The sequence below is a fragment of the Vicugna pacos genome, chromosome 13 (genome assembly GCF_048564905.1).
Source record: "Vicugna pacos chromosome 13, VicPac4, whole genome shotgun sequence".
Lineage (NCBI taxonomy): Eukaryota > Metazoa > Chordata > Mammalia > Artiodactyla > Camelidae > Vicugna > Vicugna pacos.
The window spans coordinates 34,653,761-34,672,484 of record NC_132999.1 but is presented as its reverse complement, the minus strand read 5'-3'; the positions used below and the strand labels follow the sequence as shown (position 1 = coordinate 34,672,484).

At 49.0% G+C, this 18,724-nt stretch overlaps 2 protein-coding genes across 15 annotated transcripts in view; one reads left to right on the top strand and one right to left on the bottom strand.

The window, feature by feature from the left end:
- Positions 1-18,724, bottom strand: part of MUTYH (mutY DNA glycosylase) — a 47,754-nt gene that overhangs the window by 26,627 nt on the left and 2,403 nt on the right. For 3 of the 14 annotated variants that reach the window (XM_072974542.1, XM_072974544.1, XM_072974543.1), the window contains 15 exons: positions 17,728-17,854; positions 17,339-17,490; positions 17,209-17,248; positions 17,013-17,086; positions 16,839-16,880; positions 16,685-16,756; positions 16,493-16,606; positions 16,311-16,408; positions 16,084-16,228; positions 15,936-15,999; positions 15,569-15,760; positions 15,328-15,464; positions 15,089-15,241; positions 14,846-14,887; positions 13,943-14,136 (listed from right to left, as the gene is read on the bottom strand). In XM_072974542.1, the coding sequence (XP_072830643.1) occupies positions 14,026-14,136; positions 14,846-14,887; positions 15,089-15,241; positions 15,328-15,464; positions 15,569-15,760; positions 15,936-15,999; positions 16,084-16,228; positions 16,311-16,408; positions 16,493-16,606; positions 16,685-16,756; positions 16,839-16,880; positions 17,013-17,086; positions 17,209-17,248; positions 17,339-17,490; positions 17,728-17,848 (1,557 nt within the window). In that variant the 5' untranslated portion in view covers positions 17,849-17,854 and the 3' untranslated portion in view covers positions 13,943-14,025. Of the gene's footprint in view, positions 1-2,127; positions 2,316-9,203; positions 9,865-10,982; positions 11,098-13,942; positions 14,137-14,845; positions 14,888-15,088; positions 15,242-15,327; positions 15,465-15,568; positions 15,761-15,935; positions 16,000-16,083; positions 16,229-16,310; positions 16,409-16,492; positions 16,607-16,684; positions 16,757-16,838; positions 16,881-17,012; positions 17,087-17,208; positions 17,249-17,338; positions 17,491-17,727; positions 17,855-17,954; positions 18,094-18,724 lie in introns of those variants that run through there. The other 11 variants (XM_072974546.1, XM_072974547.1, XR_012079144.1 and 8 more) reach the window with 10 other exon arrangements.
- HPDL (4-hydroxyphenylpyruvate dioxygenase like) lies at positions 11,682-13,589 on the top strand. The gene has a single exon (XM_006220470.4). The coding sequence runs from the start codon at positions 12,099-12,101 to the stop codon at positions 13,212-13,214; it is 1,116 nt and encodes a 371-aa protein (XP_006220532.2). The 5' UTR covers positions 11,682-12,098; the 3' UTR covers positions 13,215-13,589.

Genomic DNA, 18,724 nt, shown 5'->3' with positions numbered 1-18,724 from the left:
AGTCCAAGACTGGTATGCCACAGAAAGTCATCTTGAACTAGGCTTCTAATATTTTTCTGCTTCATCGTTCTTTATGCAGCTACTATCTTCAAAGATAAAAGATTACTGCTGGCACTCCATGTCAGAGCTCTGGTCAGGGAGAAGAGGAAAGTAAGGGAACTGAAGTTAAAGGGCTTTCTTGGAAGCCGTATGCTTGTATCTCATTGGCCACCCCTTATTCAAGGGGGTTAGATGCCCAAGCCCCCACAAAGGCTCCAGAGTAGTGGCCCTCATCTGACAATGTGAGGACAGAAGGGCTGGTGTGATCCCTGGGCTGCTGTCGGTACGGGGTTCCTGTCCTCCTGTGCTATATGTGAGGCAGGATCTGTCAGTCAGAGGGGAAAAAAGCCATTTAAGAGGGGAAATGATGGCATTTGGTGATGGATTGGGCACATGGTGAGGGAGAGGCTGAGGTCCCAGGTTTCTGGCTGATACAACTAGCTGGGCAATACGCAGTTCATTCACACAGGAGATACTGGACAAAGAAAAGGTGTGGGAGAAACTGTGTTCAGCCCTGGGTATGCTGAATTTCAGGTAAGACACTCAAGTGGAACTATCCAATAAGCAGTGGGGTATGTGGGTTTGAAGGCAAAGGGAGATATGGCCTGGAGATAGATATTTGGAAGCTGTATCCAGGGCCAGTCTATCTACTAGGCACGGGGAGGTGCGTTAGAGTTCCACAAAAAATGCTTTAATCTCCTTTAAGTCAGAAGAAAAACACCTTTTAAGTTAAAGATGTTTTAATATATAAAATTAAGACATTCCTCTTTATACTGGTGTAGTCGTAAAATATAATTTTAAAAAATTGTTCTGGAGGAAGGGGCCCACAAAAGTCATAATGCTGCCCCAGTTATATCAGTAAGGTTGCTTTCTACCAGAAACATCAGAAAGCCCACTCTCAGTGGCTTCAGCAGCAACACTATTTAATTTCCCTTGTTCAGCATTAGGGTGGCCTCCAGGGATGGCAGACTGAGTGCCCTCAAGGACAAAGACTCCTTCCAGCTCTCCACTCTGCCAACCTTGCTGTTGGCTCCATCCCCAGCTGTTAGCACAACAGCTGCAGTAATTCCAGGACACATCCAGACAACGTTCCCAGGAAGAAGAGCCACTGTCACCTCCAGTGGTTCTCTCCTAGGAGTGAGAAAACCTTTCCCAGACACCCCTCAGCAAATGTCCTCTTAGTCTCATTGGGGATATCCCCATCCCTAAACCAGTTACTGGAAGAAGGATGGAATTTATACAATCAGCTCAGACTAATCATCTGGGGTGGAATAGAGGTTAGGGAGTCAATCATAACGCCTTCTCTAGAAGTCTTCCTGTAGAACGTGGGACTTGAAGCCAAAAGCATGGATGAGCTCACTCAGGGAAGAATGTTCAGAAAGAGAAGCACAACAGACACAGAAGCTTCAACATCCCTATCTACTGAGGACTAAAACGGCAAAAGTTGTATCAGTTATGGTTCCTGCTACAGAGAGGCTTCCTGTCTGATGGAAGAGATGCACCATTAAACACAGCTGCAAATGAACTAGAATGTGCGAGCGAGCTGTGTTGAAGTCCCAGCTGTGTGTTAATACCTGGGTGACTGCGTAGGTTTCTTAACCTTTCTTGCCTCAGCTTCCTCCCTGTATATAGTACCCAATATGTAGTAAATACCGAATAAATGCAGCTATCATTGTTTTTTTATTATCCACATCATTATCATCTTTAGGTGGTGGGAAGCCATTGGAAGGGAATTAATAGGCAAGTGTCCTGGTCAGATTTGTGTCTTGCTAACATGGCTTGGACAGGCTGTGCTCTGTCCCTGCTCTGGGTGTCCTCTTCACTAGGTCACTATGAGTAACTTACTCAGTTTCCTTCTGGCTTCCCCCAGGAGCTAAGCCCCACCAGACTCCTGCAGAACCCCAGCAGCATGTCCACAAGATCTCTGTGTTGGTTTTAGCTGCGCTCCTGTGCCTTGGAATCAGGATGAATTACTGTCCCTCCTTTCACCCCTGTCTGCTTGCACTGTTGCCACTCAATGAAATTAATCAGGTTTATTAAGCATGACCTCTCTTTTGTGAGCCCTGCTCCGGGTCTGCTGATCTGTACCTGTCTGCTGCTCTCCTAGCTTGGTTCCAGTCGGAGAGTCCTCAGCCTTTCTTGATGCTCTGGTGGGGGCAGGGACAGGCAGCTGGGTGCCACATCTTTTGTTGTTTGCAGAGACTGACACATTGGGCTGGATCGGACAAAAGCAGGATGCTCTGCTATACGGAGCACAAGGCCCTTTGTTGCCATGGCTGTGGAAGAAACAGGAACAGAAAGGATAAATGTTGCATCCAAATACGCTAATAATTAACACTTAGCATCATGGATATAAAAAGCACTTAATACTAAATTACTATGATCATAATAGCTACTCTGTATTCAGCCCTACTCCATATGGCATCATGGCTTGGTAGTTAAGTATCTGTGAACTGGAGCCTGACTGCCTAGGTCCAAATCCTGGCTCTGCTATTTACCAGCTTTGTAACTTTGGGCAAGTTACTCAAGCTTCTTGAGTCTCAGTTTTGCACCTATACAGCACAGACAATGAAACTACACGACTCACAGAGGTATGAGTTCGTACTATGCTTATAAAGCACTTAAACATGAACTGCCACAAAACAAGCACTCAATAAATATCATATTTTTATACACCAGATTTAGGGCTTTATATACATTGGTCAGCAAATTTAGACCTCAAAACAAACTTATCACATAGACATTATTATTATTATCCCCATTTATCAATTGAGGAAATCAAGACTCAGAGAGGTTGAGTAACTTTCCCAAGGTTATTCAGCAAGAAAGCAGCAGAATCCAATGCTGACTGACCCTAAAGTCACATGCTTTCCACTGCACCAGGTCACCGTCTTCCGTGAGCTCCTGACAAGAAGTCACATATAAATGTGATGGTACAGTGTTTGTGCCATTCACAAATTCCTCCTCCCTCTCGTCACAGTTGGAACATACTAGGTACTTTCAGAACGAAGGGCAGAGGAGTCCCATGGACATGAAAGCTTAATTAGTGGTTTCTCTCCTCTGTGGCCCTGCTTTATGCTCAGACCCCCAGCCTTCCCTGGAATGTACAAGGCTCAGTTCTCTGGTGGAAGCAGGAAGGCCAGCTAGGGAAGAGCGAGACGTGACCCAGCTCTCGGGAAGACTTGCTCCAGCAACACATGTCTGATGGCTTAGCTGGCAGAGTGGAGCCACAGGGCAGAACCTTGCCACAGGGCACCAGGTCACACCAGTGCCAGGGGCTAGCCTGGTCTGGGGCCAAGATGGTCCAGGACAGATCTTGCACCGCAAAAGTCTTTGGACATACCAAGAAAATAAAGTGAAACTGTACAGCCCAAAGCACCTCCCTGCCAGAGAACTTAATATTCTTAAGGGATGTCTACATTTTGTTTTTTTAAAGGAATCCCAGAGTCTGGCTTATTACACCTCCTGTGGAGCAGACATCTGGCTGCCAGACCAATAAGTGCCATCAGGGCTCTGACCACTGCTCAGCCTAGTCAGGTCTCTGCCCATACGTTTACACAACTAGTCAGTCTTCTGCTCATACTTCTACATAACCAACTCTTGTTTAATATTCAAAAGCAGCTCAATTCCCAAACAACCATCTGGGCAAAAATAAAACTTACAAATATCTCTGGAAAAGAGAGGCAGTTGGCTGTATCATAAATTGCAACCATTCACTAAGCCCAATCTTTGGGCAAGGCACTGTGCTTAGCATGACCCTTGTCACAGCCCCCACCCATCCCCACCTCTCGCTTCTTGAGTTTATGGCCAGCTCCTGATGACCCCTCCCCTGTGCCTCTCCCGTGTCCAGACGTCCATTTGCAACAGATAAGACCTGGCTAGGTTTATCCTGGACTTGGAAACATAGCCCTGGCTCCTCCGTGAATACATGGCCTGGTGTCAGGATGACAGCCTGTGAAAGGGCCTCCCTGGAAGTCCCCAGACTATGTCCACACCTAGTTCAAGATGACAGAGCCTTCTCTTGTGTGGACAGGTAAGTTGTCAATGCTATGTGGGTCCCCCACTCCCCACCAGGCCCTGAGCACAGACCATTTTCCTCAACCCTTTCCACCTATACCTGCTTCTTGCCTCCTACTCAAATCCCTGGGGCTGTGATGACCAGAGAAGGAAGGAAATGGCCAGGCTATAGACTCAGTGAAAACAGCAGGAGCTCTGTAGTTGGACAGACATGCATTTGAATTTCACCATGTTACCTAACAGCTGTGTGACTTGGGCTGGTCACTTGACCTCTCTGAGTCTCAGTTTTCTAATCTCTGAAAGAAAAATAATCTTCTGTATTCAGGGTTTCTGCGAGGATTAGAAAAGATATGTAACAGGTATATGCAGAATAGATAAATGAGATTATACTGTATAGCCCAGGGAAATATATACAAGATCTTGTGGTAGCTCACAGCAAAAAAAATGTGATGATGAATATATGTATGTTCATGTATAACTGAAAAATTGTGCTGTACACTGGAAATTTGACACAACATTGTAAAATGACTATAACTCAATAAAAAAGTTTTAAAAAAAGATATGTGTAAGTGTGTTATGCCCAGTAGCACTCAATAAATGGTAGCTATTGTCAGACATCGGTTGGTTTCCTTATGTTCATTTAAAGCATATATACTTCCTCTCCCTAAATTCTTAGAACCACCAGGCTACAGGGTCAGCCCACCAGTGGTGTTGCTGTGAGGGCCCTGACTAGGTTGGAGCTAGCTCTCCCGCCGGGTCTAGACCTTAGTCCAGTGAAGATGTAGGTGTTTCAACCCCTCTGCCCATGGTTGGGTGACAACCTTTCCGATTTGCCTGGAATTGTCCCAGTTTTACAACTGAAAGTTCCACATCCTGAGAGCACTACAAGTCCAGTCTTGGGAAAACTGGGATGGTTGGTTACCCTATCAAGATAGCTGACCCAGAGCAGATGGAGGTGTCAAACCTGGGAGAAGCCGCTAAGCTTCCCATAACCCTTCCCAGCTTGCTGGATAGATGGGCAAGGCAGGGATTCAACCTCGCTGGTCCTCCTAGTTTCCCTGCCAAAGCCTGGTTAAACTGAGGCCAAGGGTGACACCTTCAGGTTGTGTGAAAAACTGCAGGATGGTAAGCATCCACCTGGCCCTTGAGGCCTCAATTGGTTCATTAATAGGTATTCATTGAGCTCTCCACATGTGCCAACCCTTGTGTTAGGCACAGCACATAAGTCTTGGGGGTCTTGGAAGGCATTCTCAAACAATTTATGCTGAGACCTACTGATTGAGAAGGTGTTTGCCAGGTCAAGGCAAGAAGGAAGGGGAGTACTTCAAGCAGGAAGAAGCAGCAGACAAAACTCTTGGGTGTGAAGGAGCATAAAACATTCAAAACTACTTATAGTATGAAGAAGTGGGGTAGTGGTGACAACAGTTGGACAGGTCTTCAGGGCCTAATCAGCCAGGGGAGATTTTTTTGTCTTTATCCTAAGTGCAGTCAGTACTTAGTGAAGGGCTTTAAGTTGGACTATAATATAATCAGATCTGCATTTTTCAAAGCTAACTTTCACTACAGAGTGGAGACTTTTTGGAAACCAGTAAGTCTAAAGCCAGGGAGGCAATTAGAAGGTCAATGCAGTGTCCAGGTGGTACAGAGACAGTGAGGACCTGGACTTGGTTGGTGCAGGGGGATGACAAGAGATGTGATGGTTTGAAAGACATTATGAAGATAGACACGGTGATTGAAGGTGAGAATTGAGTGACAGTGAAGTTCAAACATGAGTTGCAGGTTTCTGGCTAGGACAACCGGAGAGCAGTGGGCAGCTGCTGAGATGGGAGCACGAGGACAATGTTGGGTATGTTGAATCTGAGGTGCCAGTGGGGCATCCATGTCAAGATAGCAAATAAGCAGTTGAATAAAGGTTAGGAAGGGGGACACAAATGCAGGGTCATGTGCATGCAGATGGTAACCGAATCCTGGAGCAATACCAACATTTCCAAGTGCACGGAGGAAAAATAATGTGGCCAGAGGATGATGAGGTAAGTGTGGTGTTATGAAAGCCAGGGCAAGAGTGCTTCAGAAAGAAGAAAGTGGTCAACCGTATAGAACATTTCTGAGGGGCAGTGAGATGAGATCTGAAAAGTGTCCATTGGATGACGTGAAGATCATTAGTGACCTTAGATCCTTTTAAGGAAGAATGATGGAGAGAAACCAAGTTAGAGTGAGTTGTGCTGCAAGGAGGAGGTGAAGCAGTGGAGAAAGAGAGTGTAGAAAATTCTTTGAATGAATTAGGCTAAACTATCACAAGTTACCAGTGACAGTGTAATTAGGTACAACTCTTTTGAATGGCAATTAGAATTCATGAAAATTAAAAATACACATAGCCAACAATTCTACTTCTAAGAAGTTAGCTTACAAATGTACTTCATGTCTGCACAAAGAAAGGATGTGTGCTATGACATTTTATAAATAGCTAAAGTGGAATACAACTTGTATACTCACCAACAGCGGGCTGGTTAAATTAGCTATAACACGTCCACACAACAGGGTATTACGTATCCATTAACAAGAACATGCTAGGTTCATATGTATTGAAATAGATATATATCTAAGACTGGATGCTCAAGAAAAAAGGATATATATATATATGTTTGTATAAATGTATAGAAAAAGCTTTAAAAAGGGTACACAAGAAACTCTACATAGTGGTTATTTCTGCAGAATGGTCAGGGTAAGGAGAATTTTACTTTTCATTTTATGTTCTTTCATATGGTTGGATTTTTATTGCAAGCATGTACACTGAAATTTTACATAATTTATATATCTTTAAACACTAATTTTTAATGGGCAGAAGACCTAAATAGATATTTCTCTAAAGACCAACAGATGGCCAATAGGCACATGAAAAAATGCTCAACATCGCTAATTATTAGAGAAATGCAAAATCAAAACTACAATGAGGTATCACCTCACACAGGTCAGAATGGCTATCATCAAAAAGTCTAGTGGGGGGAATGTAACTCAGTGGAAGAGTGTGTGCTTAGCATTCACATTCAATCCCCAGTACCTCCATAAATACATACATACATACATACCTAATTTACCTCCTCCTGCCTCCCAAAAAGTCTACAAATAACAAATGCTGGAGAGGGTGTGGAGAAAAGGGAACACTCTTTCACTGTTAGTGGGAATGTAAATTGATTCAGCCACTATGGAGAATAGTATGGAGGTTCCTTTAAAAACTAAAAATAGAGCTACCATATGATGCAGCAATCCAGGCATCTATCCAGATGAAAACTCTAATTCAAAAAGATACATGCACCCAAATGTTCATAGCAGCACTGTTTACAATAGCCAAGACATGGAAACAACCCAAAGGCCCATCAACAGACAACTGGTTTAAGATGTGATATATATATATAGATATAGATACAGATATGCAAAAAAGGAATGAAATATTGACATTTGCAGCAAGATGGATGGACCTAGAAAATATCACACTAAGTCAAGTAAGTTAGAGGAAGACAAATATTATATTATATATCACTTATATGTGGAATCTAAGAATTAATACAAATGAATCTATATACAAAATAGAAACAGACTCACAGACATAGAAAACAAATGTATGGTTACCAAAAAGGAAAGGGATACAGGAAGGGATAAATTAGGAGTGTGGGATTAACTGATACAAACTGCTATACATAACATTAATAAGAAACAAGGATTTACTGTATAGCACCAGGGAACCATATATGAATATGGTTATATTGGATATAATCATATTCACTATCTTATAATAACCTATAATGTAATCTGAAATATATATGTATAACTGAACCATTTTGATATACACCTGAAACTAGCACAATATTGTAAATCAGCTATAATCCAATTTAAAACTAACTTTTAGAAGTTTGGCTGAATTATACAAAAACAGTTGTAGAAATAAGCAGGATAGAGGGAAAGGGAGTTTTTTAATTTTTTTCCTTTTTTTAATTTGAGAGAGACTGAGGAACTCTCTCAAAAGGGAGAGAGTGAAGATATATAAGAGAGAAAAATCAGTAGTGGAAAATCCGTGTAAAATCTGCGTATAATTTTACAGCAGGCCCTCCTTATCTGTGGTTCTGCAACCCCGGATTCAACACACCGTGGATGGTGTAATACTGTAGTATATGTTTCCTGAAGAAAATATTATTTGTATATGTAGTATATATTTACTGAAGAAATAAATGGACCTGCATATATGTTTAAACCCGTATTGTTCAAGAGTCAATTGTACTAACAACTGCCAATCAAATACACTTGCTCTCACATCAAGGCCTTTGTATAAGTAGCGTCCTCCGCCTGGAACACTTGACTTCCATCCTCCAATACATAAAGGTGCCCCTTACTTTGTCAATTCCTACACAAACTTCTGGTCTCAACTTCCCCTGAGAAGCCTTCCGAAGTCTCCAGACAATGTTAGAAGCAACAGCCCCTTCATTTGCCTCCCTGTTTTGCCGTTGCTCCCCTCCAACCTGTTATCACTCAGCAGGCAGAGGTTCAATAGAAATGTGGAATCTGATCACATCACCCCTCAGCTTAAACCCTCCAATGGCTTCCTATCCTGCTCAGAGTAAAAGCCAAAGTCCTAACACGCTACAAAATTTGTCTTCTGGCTGCTACTTCCCCCTCTCCGTATCTTCTTCCAGCTGCACTGGCCTTCTGATCCAACACCAGTCCCATTCCTGCCTCAGAGCCTTTACAATTTTCTCTCTTGCACTATCACTTCCTTCAGGAATTAACTCAAATGTCACCTCGAAATTCTGACATGTTACAACATGGATGACACTTTAAGGCATTATGCTAAATGGAATACGCCAGTAACACACACAAGCACACACAGACCGCATAATTTCACTTTCATGAGGTATCTAGAGTAGTTATAATCATAAGAGACAGAAAATAGAATAGTGGTTGCCAGGGGCTGGGGCGGGGTGCAGGAGAGTGGGGGTTTATCTATTGGGTACTGAGTTTCAGCTGCAGAAGAGTTCTACAGACGGATAAGGTGATGGTTGCACAACATGGACATACTTAATACCTCTGTATACTTAAAAATGTAACATAAATACTGTATTATGTGTATTTTACCACAATTTTTTTTTTAAAGTCACCTTCTCTGAGGTCTTCCGGCCACCCTTATAAAACTTCAAGGGCTGAAGGAGAGGAACGGAGTCACGCGGGGGCGGGGCAGAGCCAAGGCTAGAAAGGAGCGTACTTCCGGTGGCGCCTCCGGGAGAGGTAAACGCCGAGGGAGCTCGGGAGGGGCGGGGCCAGAAAGGCGGGAGTTCCGGGAGCCGCTTTCTGAGGAACGGAACAGGAGGGAGCCTATGGAGGGCGGGTCCGAGGGGGTGGGGCCTGAGAGATGTGAGTTGCGGGGCGTCCAGAGCAGGTGAAGAGGGGAAGGGGTCCGAGGAACTGGAGGCGGGGAGGTGGAGGGAGAGGGGAGCAGGAGGGGACGGGACCAGGGTCAGGATTTCGGGAAAGGCTGAGTGCTCCTCAGGTAGCCGTCAGCCTAGGCTCAGAACTAACAAAGTTGCGTGTCTCCGAGAGTTCGACTCTTCGGCCCTCCAGAGCCCCTGCCTCCACCTTTGCTGACCTTGTTATTACAGAAGGCAGACGTGTTGGGAGAGGCGTCACCGCCTCGCCTCTCGGACGCGTGAGCTCTCCAGTGAGTGGTATAGTCTGGTTCTCTCCGGTTTTGACCTGCGCGCCCACTCTCAGCATCAGTTGCCCCAGCAGGAAGGGAACCGCAGACAGGCACCTAGGATACATCTAGGGAAAGTTCCGGAGGGTCCTGAACCCAAGAGGACGGGAGTCCTACGTTGGTCAGGGCCCAGACGCCAGCAGGACTGCAGGAAATGGAGTCTAATTCTCTACCCCCAGCTAGTTTCTTCAGAGCCCAGTATGTGCCCTGGGTCAAAGTCAAGCACAGTGACCTTGCAGGGCAACGTGCCCCAGCCAAGATCACCCTTTCTTTCAGACAGCCCCCACTTAGCCTACAGAAATATACCCTGCTCCCTCAGGAGCAGGTGGGAAGTCATGAGCCAGTGGTCCTGTTTCTGGTCTCTCTGTCCATACCTGGGCCCTTGAGTGGAAATTCCCTCTAAACCAAAGGCCTGGAAGCACTAGAGCTGCTCTCATGGGGCCCTAATCATGATATCTGGGGCAGAACATAGCCCTTTCTTTGTCAACCCTCTCAGAGCCCTATTCCCAGAACAGCTGCCCCCAGAATCTATCACCAAAGCAGAGCCCTCCCATTGCTCAGGCCTAGGGAGGAATAGCCCTTTGTATGCCCTGAACCCGCAGTCAGGCCCAGGTTCACAGGCCAAAACCTGGATCTTTTGCCGGGTTGCTCCATAGACTACATTTAATTACAACAAGTCCACGAAGTAGGTACTATTATTATTCTCATTTTTACAGATGAAGAAACTAAGGCTTAAGAGAAGTTAAGCATCTTGCCGAAAGTCATACAGGTAGTTAAGTGTTGAAGGTGGATTTTAAACCCCGGTCCATCTGGCTTTTGGAGCCCATGTTCTCAAATTCACTGTTCTGCAAAATAGCACCAACTGCCTTTCACCACTGCTGACCAGCTTCTGGGTACTGCCTTCCTGGCTGTAGGCCTGAACATACAGCCAGACCTCCTTTTGTTGGTCCTGTCCCCTCATCACATCCTCCCTCTTGCCAGTGAAACTCAACAGTAAGTCATCACATCAGGCTGCCTAACAAAGGAATCTCTTTTGCAATGCCTAGGACCGTGGCATCTGTCCCAACTGCCTCCCCAACCTTATGCTCCATTGCTACTCTGAGGGTTTCGCTCACATTTCTCCCTGAGCTTTAGTTTATGCCATTTCCCCTTCTTGGAATGCCCTTCCAAACCCTTCAAGAGTTACCAGTTGAAGTTACAGAAGACTCCTAATTTTCTCAATCCAGTGATCTCACAGTTCTGGGTGGCAAGGGCAGAAATGCCCCAAGAACGCTCCTCTGGCCCAATACCCAGTCAGGAAGCTGCAAAGAGCAAGGAGGGCTTGTTTTAATGCCAGGCTAGGGAGGGTGAAAAAGGATACCCGTGCAGATCCTGAGCCACCGTTTTTTACTCCAAATCTTGTTTGGGACAAGGGGGTAATAGATGTTAAGGGAAAAGTGGGGTTGAAGAGACAGGTTCAGCTGAGATTTCCCAAGAGGAAGAAGAGACCAGTGTAGGAGCTATATAAACAGCCTGTCTTCCTATAACATCAGTTTATCTGGACCATCTGGTGGAAAGAGTGAAAATCTGTAACTTAGAACATTAAAAAAATTTTTTTAAGTTTTAAAGGAACATTAATACTTAAAAGCAAAATTCTTCAAAATTTTTAAGCTGAAAAAATGAAATTGCTAAGAAATTTCATGCTTGTAGGCGGAGAATTCTAGCTCTTCCCCCAGCTAGGGCTGATTCCCTCTGCTCTGAGGTTGGAGCAAAAATGGGAGCTCAGTGTCTGGAACCTAGTAAAAGGAGCTATTGTAATCTCCGGGGTCTGGGAAAGGGAGGCTTAGTGCCCAAGAGTGTGGCCCAGCAAAAGGCCATGAGAAGGTCGATGCCCAAGGGTGGGGCTCACCCAGAGGCCACGGGAAGGTCAGCACCCAAGGGTGCGGCCCAGCCAGACGCCAAAGGAGCAGTCGTGTGTCCCCGGCGACACAGATTGGGTGGGAGGGTGGAGAGTGGCAGCCGCGGCCCCGCCCCCTCTCTCCCGCTCCGCCCCAGCACTGGCTCCGCGTGGTTCTCACCACCGTCAGCTCATACCCGGTGGTCCCCAAGCAGCACGAGTTTGGGGTGGCGCGGCAGGGGTAACTGCAAGGCCCAAGGGGTCGGTCTGTGGCTCCTCCCCGAAAAAGATCAAGGAATCCTCTCTCCTGGTAAAAATGGACTACCGGCTTCTGACGACAACCCAGGCACAGAGAGTCTCGGAGTCCCGAACGATAAATGAGCGACCCTAGAGGAAGGACAGTCCGGGGTCGCCACCCGGACCGCCATGGCCGCGCCCGCCCGTCGTCTGTGCCACATCGCCTTCCACGTGCCCCCGGGTCTGCCTCTCGCCCGAGATCTGCAGCACCTTTTCGGCTTTCAGCCCCTGGCGGTGCGGGAAGCGGACGGCTGGCGGCAGCTGGCCCTGCGCAGCAGAAACGCTGTCTTTTTGGTGAATGAAGGCGGGGGTCCAGGGGAGCCGCTGTACGGCCTGGACCCACATCATCCGGTGCCCGGCGCCACGAACTTGTGCTTTGATGTGGCCGACGCGGGAGCCGCCGCCCGGGAGCTGGCTGCCCTAGGCTGCAGCGTGCCCGTGCCCCCCATCAACGTGCGGGATGCACAGGGCACCGCCACCTATGCCGTGGTCAGCTCGCCCGCTGGCAACCTTAGCCTGACGCTACTGGAGCGCACCGGCTTCTGCGGGCCCTTCCTGCCTGGCTTTAGGCCTGTAAGCTCGGCACCTGGCCCAGGTTGGGTCAGCCACGTGGACCACCTGACCCTGGCCTGCACCCCCAGCAGCTCCCCAAAACTGATGCGCTGGTTCCACGACTGTCTAGGCTTTCACCACCTGCCACTAAGCCCAGGTGAGGATCCGGAGCTGGGTCTTGAGGTGGCAGCAGGGTCCGGGCGCGGGGGGCTGAGGCTCACTGCTCTGCAGGCCCCTACCAATAACCTTGTCCCCACCCTTGTCCTGGCTGAGTCCCTGCTGGGCGTCACCGAAGGACAAGACCAGGTGGAGCAGTTCCTGGCCCGGAACGGCGGACCTGGACTACAGCACGTGGGGCTGTACACACCCAACATCATGGAAGCTACTGAGGGGGTGGCAGGGGCCGGAGGTCAGCTCCTGACTCCTCCGGAGGCCTACTACCAGCAACCAGGCAAGGAGAAGCAGATCCTGGCTGCAGGGCATAAGCCTAGCCTGCTGGCCCGACACGGGGTCCTGCTAGATGGAGACAGAGGCAAGTTTCTGCTTCAGGTCTTCACCAAGTCCCTTTTTGCAGAGGACACTTTCTTCCTGGAGCTGATTCAGAGGCAAGGGGCCACAGGTTTTGGCCAGGGCAACATCCGAGCCCTGTGGCAGTCCGTGCAAGAGCAAGCTGCCAGGGGCCAGGAAGCCTGAGAAGGGCCGAAGCTGGGCAAAGCCACCTGTCCTGGAGCTGTGGGAGTCCAGCACAAGGCCTGCTGGAACTGAGAAACACCCACTGAGGCCTGGAATGAAAGGTTTTGTCCCTAGGGGCCAGGTGTGGCCTCCATCTTATCAGTATCTGCCAAAAGTTGAATATCTCACTGCAGTTCAAAGAGGTGGGGTTTTCTTTTTAAACTGTGAAACATTTCTCACATAATATATAAGCAAGATGTAAATAAAGGAATTACACAACTAGGAAGTAGAACATAAGCAATACTTTGAAGCCTTCTTATGTCCTCTGATCCCCATTTCCCTCCTCCATACGCCCAATATTATGATTAATAACTTTTCTATTTTGTTTCACTGCATATGTAATGTATCCCTAAATAAATGATTTAGTATTTGAAGTAGGAGTCTAAGACAAATCCTCCCTTGTGCTTCCTCTCCCCCTAGGGAGCAGCCACTGCAGTGGGAGGGGCTGAGCCCAACCACCTGCTCTAGGGCAATGGCACAGCTCCAATCAGAGCTGACCAGAGGCCTAGAGGAAGGCTGTCAGATGTCAGCCACTGGCAGGGGTTCCCTGCAGCTGCCTTCTCCCTCTCCTGGGGTCAGGGAAGGACAGATCACTCCCTCCTCCATCTGCCCAGGATGGGAGCTCAGCAGTGGAAGTCAGGACCAAGCAAGACTTTGGTGAGGGGGCAGAGGGTAGAAAGTCTCCAAAGTGACTACAAAAATAAGCACTTTATTAAACAGGCTTCTCAGGGGCGGGGGCTTCCAGAAGCATCACTGAGCTGTACTGCTGAGGCTAGGGTGCACCAGCTGAGGTGTAGGGCTGAAAGAAACTATCCAGGACTTTCTGGCCTGGGCTGAGCTTTTTCTGTCTGGACAGGGTAGACACCTGGGATCTTTTGGAACCCTGTGCAGAAGCCGAAGGACGGAGATACTGAGGGGGCAGCAGAGAATCTTCTTCCACCATTCCCCCACTACAACACTGATCTAGCTCAGATTCTAGCCTGAATATTATAAAGCTTCCACCCTGTTTACAGTACCTAACTCTTTGATCAACTCTCTAAAAGGCAGCCTGAGGTAGTCTTCCTAAGATGCAAATCTGACTCCTCTCTCCACCTAAAATGCATCAGTGGCCTGATTGGCCTGCACATGCCCTGCTGACCACTCCAGCTCCTTGAGTGCTGCTGACTGTATTGGACCCCACCTTGGCTCACACTGCTCTTGGGCCTGGAAAGAACATCCTTTCTGCAGATTCCTTTTCCAAATGGAAAAAAATGATTCATTTCTAGGACCCAGATTACCAGCTGCTTCTTACAAGCAGCTGTTACTGATTCTTGCCTCCCAGATAGAACTGACAGCTCCCTACCTCATATCCCACAAAATCTAGTTCAGACATTTCACACACTGTGACACTACTGTCTCCATCATTTGCTCTTGTCCCCTCCCCACCATGGACCCAGACTGTAAGGTCTCCAGGTCAAGAACCATTCATCTCGCCCCATTGAAGCCTGTCATGGAGACTGTTCACCCAAACGTGTGTCCTTTAACTCAGTGACAACACGTGAGTGGGATTTGGGCCTGGAGAGAGATGGATGGGTGAGGGCCAAGAGACTCACCTTGCAGGTCCCTGGCTGTTGGCCCTCGTACACTCGGAACACCTAGACAAAAAGGGAGGAGAAAGTGCAGGCATGGCATCTTCCTCCAAGGAGCCAGACCCCTGTGTTCTGCCCTCAAGTTCATGCCCTGGCACTTTTGTTTAAAACATGCTTTTTTGTTTGTTTGTTTGTTTGCATAGTAATAGATTCACTAAGAACGTGTAGGAAACACAGAAAAGAACAACGAAGACAAAAAGTTAGTGCCTTTTTCATGGCGGTGGAGACAGCTGCAGTGTGAAACTCCTCACGGGTCAGCCAGCGCACGCCAGGCAGTGAGGTGGTCACCAGGGTCTGTTCTTCCAGGGTCAGACTGTATACCTGATACGTCAGCTTGATGTGAGAGAAGGTGTGGACCACCTGGAGGGGAGCATCAAGGGGCTGAAACAGACCTGTGGATGTGGCCACCGAAGCCACCATTCCTGGCCCTTCCAATGCTCACTCACCTGCCCCAGGTGCTGGAGGCGGGTGGCTGGGAGGGGCCCGACCCAACTCTGCAGTTCCTGTAGCAGGGCCTTGGGCTGGTGCTGCTGCGAGGGCTCTACTGTCACAGATGGGAACTCCCACAGTCCTGCCAGCAGACCTGAGAGGGAGGGCAGCCAGGTGTGGGTTAGGCCTTAGCTGCTGACTCCTTCATTTCTTCCATGTTGCTCAGGCCACCTTCCTGTACTCCCAGGATCCAGGTACCTGAGTTGGGCCTCTGCACCAGCAGAATTCGGGCACCGCCAACAGCCCTGGGCTGCTCCAGAACACAGGTAGCAGAGCACTCCTCCCTGGGGGGCCTGCGACTGGCCTTTCTGGGAAAGTTGGCCACTCCCAGGGTCTGGTCCCAGGGCTCTGTGGGAGGTGCGCACAGCTGGCACTGTCCAGTGTTGGGAGCTGGGAACAGAGATCCAGGAGCCCCACTCAGGCCAGGTGGGCTTAGGTGCCAAGCCCAGGGAGCAGGCCTTGGCCCAGCTCTGCAGAATCTTACTCAGGTTGTAAGATGACATGGAATGAGGCTGCCACAGGCAGCTCCTCAACAGTGTAGGGAAGGGCTGGAGCTGGCACTCACCACACTCCTCCACATCTCCACTGCTTGGCAGGCTTTGTGAGGCTGAGAGCTGCTCCCGCTCCACCTGAGCAGCATAGACAGGGCAAGATGTCATGGGGAAGGAGTTACTCCCTAGGTCCCCTGACTGCCCCTTCCTCAGATGGCTCACCCTCTGGTGTGCCCGGCACAGGCTCTGCATGGGGCACTGGCTGCACCGTGGGCGCTGTGGGGTGCACACTGTGGCCCCCAGCTCCATGGCTGCTTGGTTAAAATCCCCTGGCCGGGCTGGGTCCACCAGCTGCTGGGCTAGGCTCCTACAAAAAGGGAACATTGCTGTGAGCCAAAGACCCTTTGGAGACACCCTCCCCAATCTCCCTTATCAGCCCAATAACTTACCAGAGGTGCTGGGAGACAAGGGTGCTGCTGGGATCAGCACCAATGGCTCGGACACGGCATAACACCCGTACTACATTCCCATCCACCACACCAGCTGCCTGGCACAGAGGAGTCTGGGAGTCAGCCTGGTGTGGGAGGAAGGAAGGTGGGCATGCACGAGGTGGGGTGGGCTATAGGCTCACCTGGCCAAAGGCAATGGAAGCAATGGCTCCAGCTGTGTACCGCCCCACACCAGGCAGGAGCCGCTGCAGGGTCTCTGCTGTACGTGGCATGTGGCCCCCTAGCTCCTCTATCACCTGATTGAGATGGGAAGGCTCAAGGTTATGAGACACCCAAGGCCTTAGGGGTCCCGTATGCACCTTGACACCCCTTACCTTCCGGGCTCCCTCGTGTAGCCGCCGGCCTCGAGAGTAATAGCCCAGACCAGCCCAGAGCTGGTTTACCTCCTGTGGATGGGGTCAGAGGTCAGAGGGATCAAAGGTCAGTCCTCAGTAGTCCCCATTCCTCCTACCCTCGGATGGCTCTCACCTCCAGGGAAGCACTGGCCAGGTCCTGCAGTGTTGGCCACTTCTACAGCCCGAAGGTAGGCAAAAAGAAATGAGGTCAAAGGTGAAGGAGGTGGAGGAAGCCTTCTTCATCCCCACCCCACAGGAGTCATGTGGGGTCTGGACCATGACTCTCCCATTCATTCCCTAAAGTCACCTGCATCCATCGGGTATAATAGTTGATCACCGTGGCAACCTGGGTCTGCTGCAGCATCACCTCTGAGACCCACACTGGGGAAGAGGGGTTGGCATGAGGACACTGCTGACCTGCCCTGCTCCTAGCACACAGCCCCTAGACCCCAGATCTGAGGGTGTCCAGGCAAAGCAGCCCTGCTCTCAGGAGATGTACTCACCAGCGTATGCCCGCCTGTCCAGGTCCATCTCACCCTCTGCCTGCCAGTGCAATCCCAGGTGGGCGGTTAGTGTGGAGGAGCTTGGCATCAGCCTCCCTTACCCCACCATCCCTGTCCCTTGCCCACCAACCTGCCTTCTCCACGGTAGATCCCGCTTCTCTAGGTCATACCAGCTCAGCAGGTTCTTCCGGAGGACTGTGACCTCAGCTGTGTCTCTGAATAGATGGTACGGGGAGACAGAGGCCTGCAATACCACCTCCTCCTGCCGCCTGGCCAGGCCTGCTAGAGCCACAGTAAACTTAGGGATCATCCCTGCACAAGCTGTGCACCAGGGACCTGGGGCACTGCAGCCTGGTTTCAGTCTGCTCCACTTAAAGCTTCCTAGACCCCCAACCCCTTGCTTGAGCTTGGGACTTTAATGACTTGATACACACCATGCTCCCTTCCCAGCCTGAAACTGCCCCCTTTCGTGGCCAAGAAACCAGCCCCTGAGTCTCTGACTAGGACTGAACTCCTCACCATCAGGGCCGGAGGGCTTGGCCTGGCTGCTGCTGAGGGCACGTTTCTCCCTTCCCTCCTGGCTGGATGACTGCTTCCTGTGACGACTTCGACTTCCCGCAGCTGCTCGTGGCTTCTTCATGATCAGCTAGAACACAAAGGCCCAGCCAAAGTAGTCGGTCACAGTGAGGCTGAAACTTGGGGTGCTGCAGGGGGTAAAGCCACCTCCCTCTCCACACCATTCATACATAGTGTCTAGCTTTTCTCAAGCACTCTTCAAATGCTCATGGGTTTGCTCTTGCCTGGCTGTGGCACTGAGGTATGACCAGCAAGGCTGAGCGTCTGCAAGGGGCCTCAGAGGGACCAGCATTAGTACAATCCTGGAGGCATATACAATACACAATGTAAGAGGCCAGGGCTTGGCTGGGTCAAGGACCAAAGACCCCTGGGTGGGAGCACCTGTGTATCCCTGGTGCTAATTATGACTCTATGTGTGGACAGGGCTCCTTTAGAGTGTGCCTGGGAACAGAAGTGTGGGTAGGAGGTTTATCTGTTTAGACTTGTAGCACTTTTACACCGAAACATGTAGTCCAAACCTTCATTCTATAGAAAGGAGAAACCTCTGTGATGGTGATTTAAAAAAATTAAATGCAAAGAAAAAAAAGAGAAACCAAGGATCAGAGAGGGGAAAAGATTTGCCTGAGAGCAGATGGCAAGTCGGGGGGGAAGAGAGATGAGCTATGTTTATTCCTAATCTTCTCCTGATTTAGTAAATCATAGCTGGCTATCCATTAGTAATGAGAAAACACATCTGGTTGATCTTCCCTGCTCCCTTATTGTTCTGGCTGCCTTTAAACTAATAGCTAAAAGTACCTAACAGTTAGTGAGTGCTTACTATATGCCAGACCCTAAACTAAGTGCCTTACCAGATTTCTCACTCAATCTCCTAACAGATTACCGTCATTTTAGTTCCGAGGAAACTGAGGCTTGTGATTAAGCAATTTTCAATTCAAACCCA

Coding starts and splice junctions, on each gene's coding strand:
- HPDL (XM_006220470.4), top strand. CDS start 12,099: ATGGCCGCGCCCGCCCGTCGTCTGTGCCACATCGCCTTCCACGTGCCC.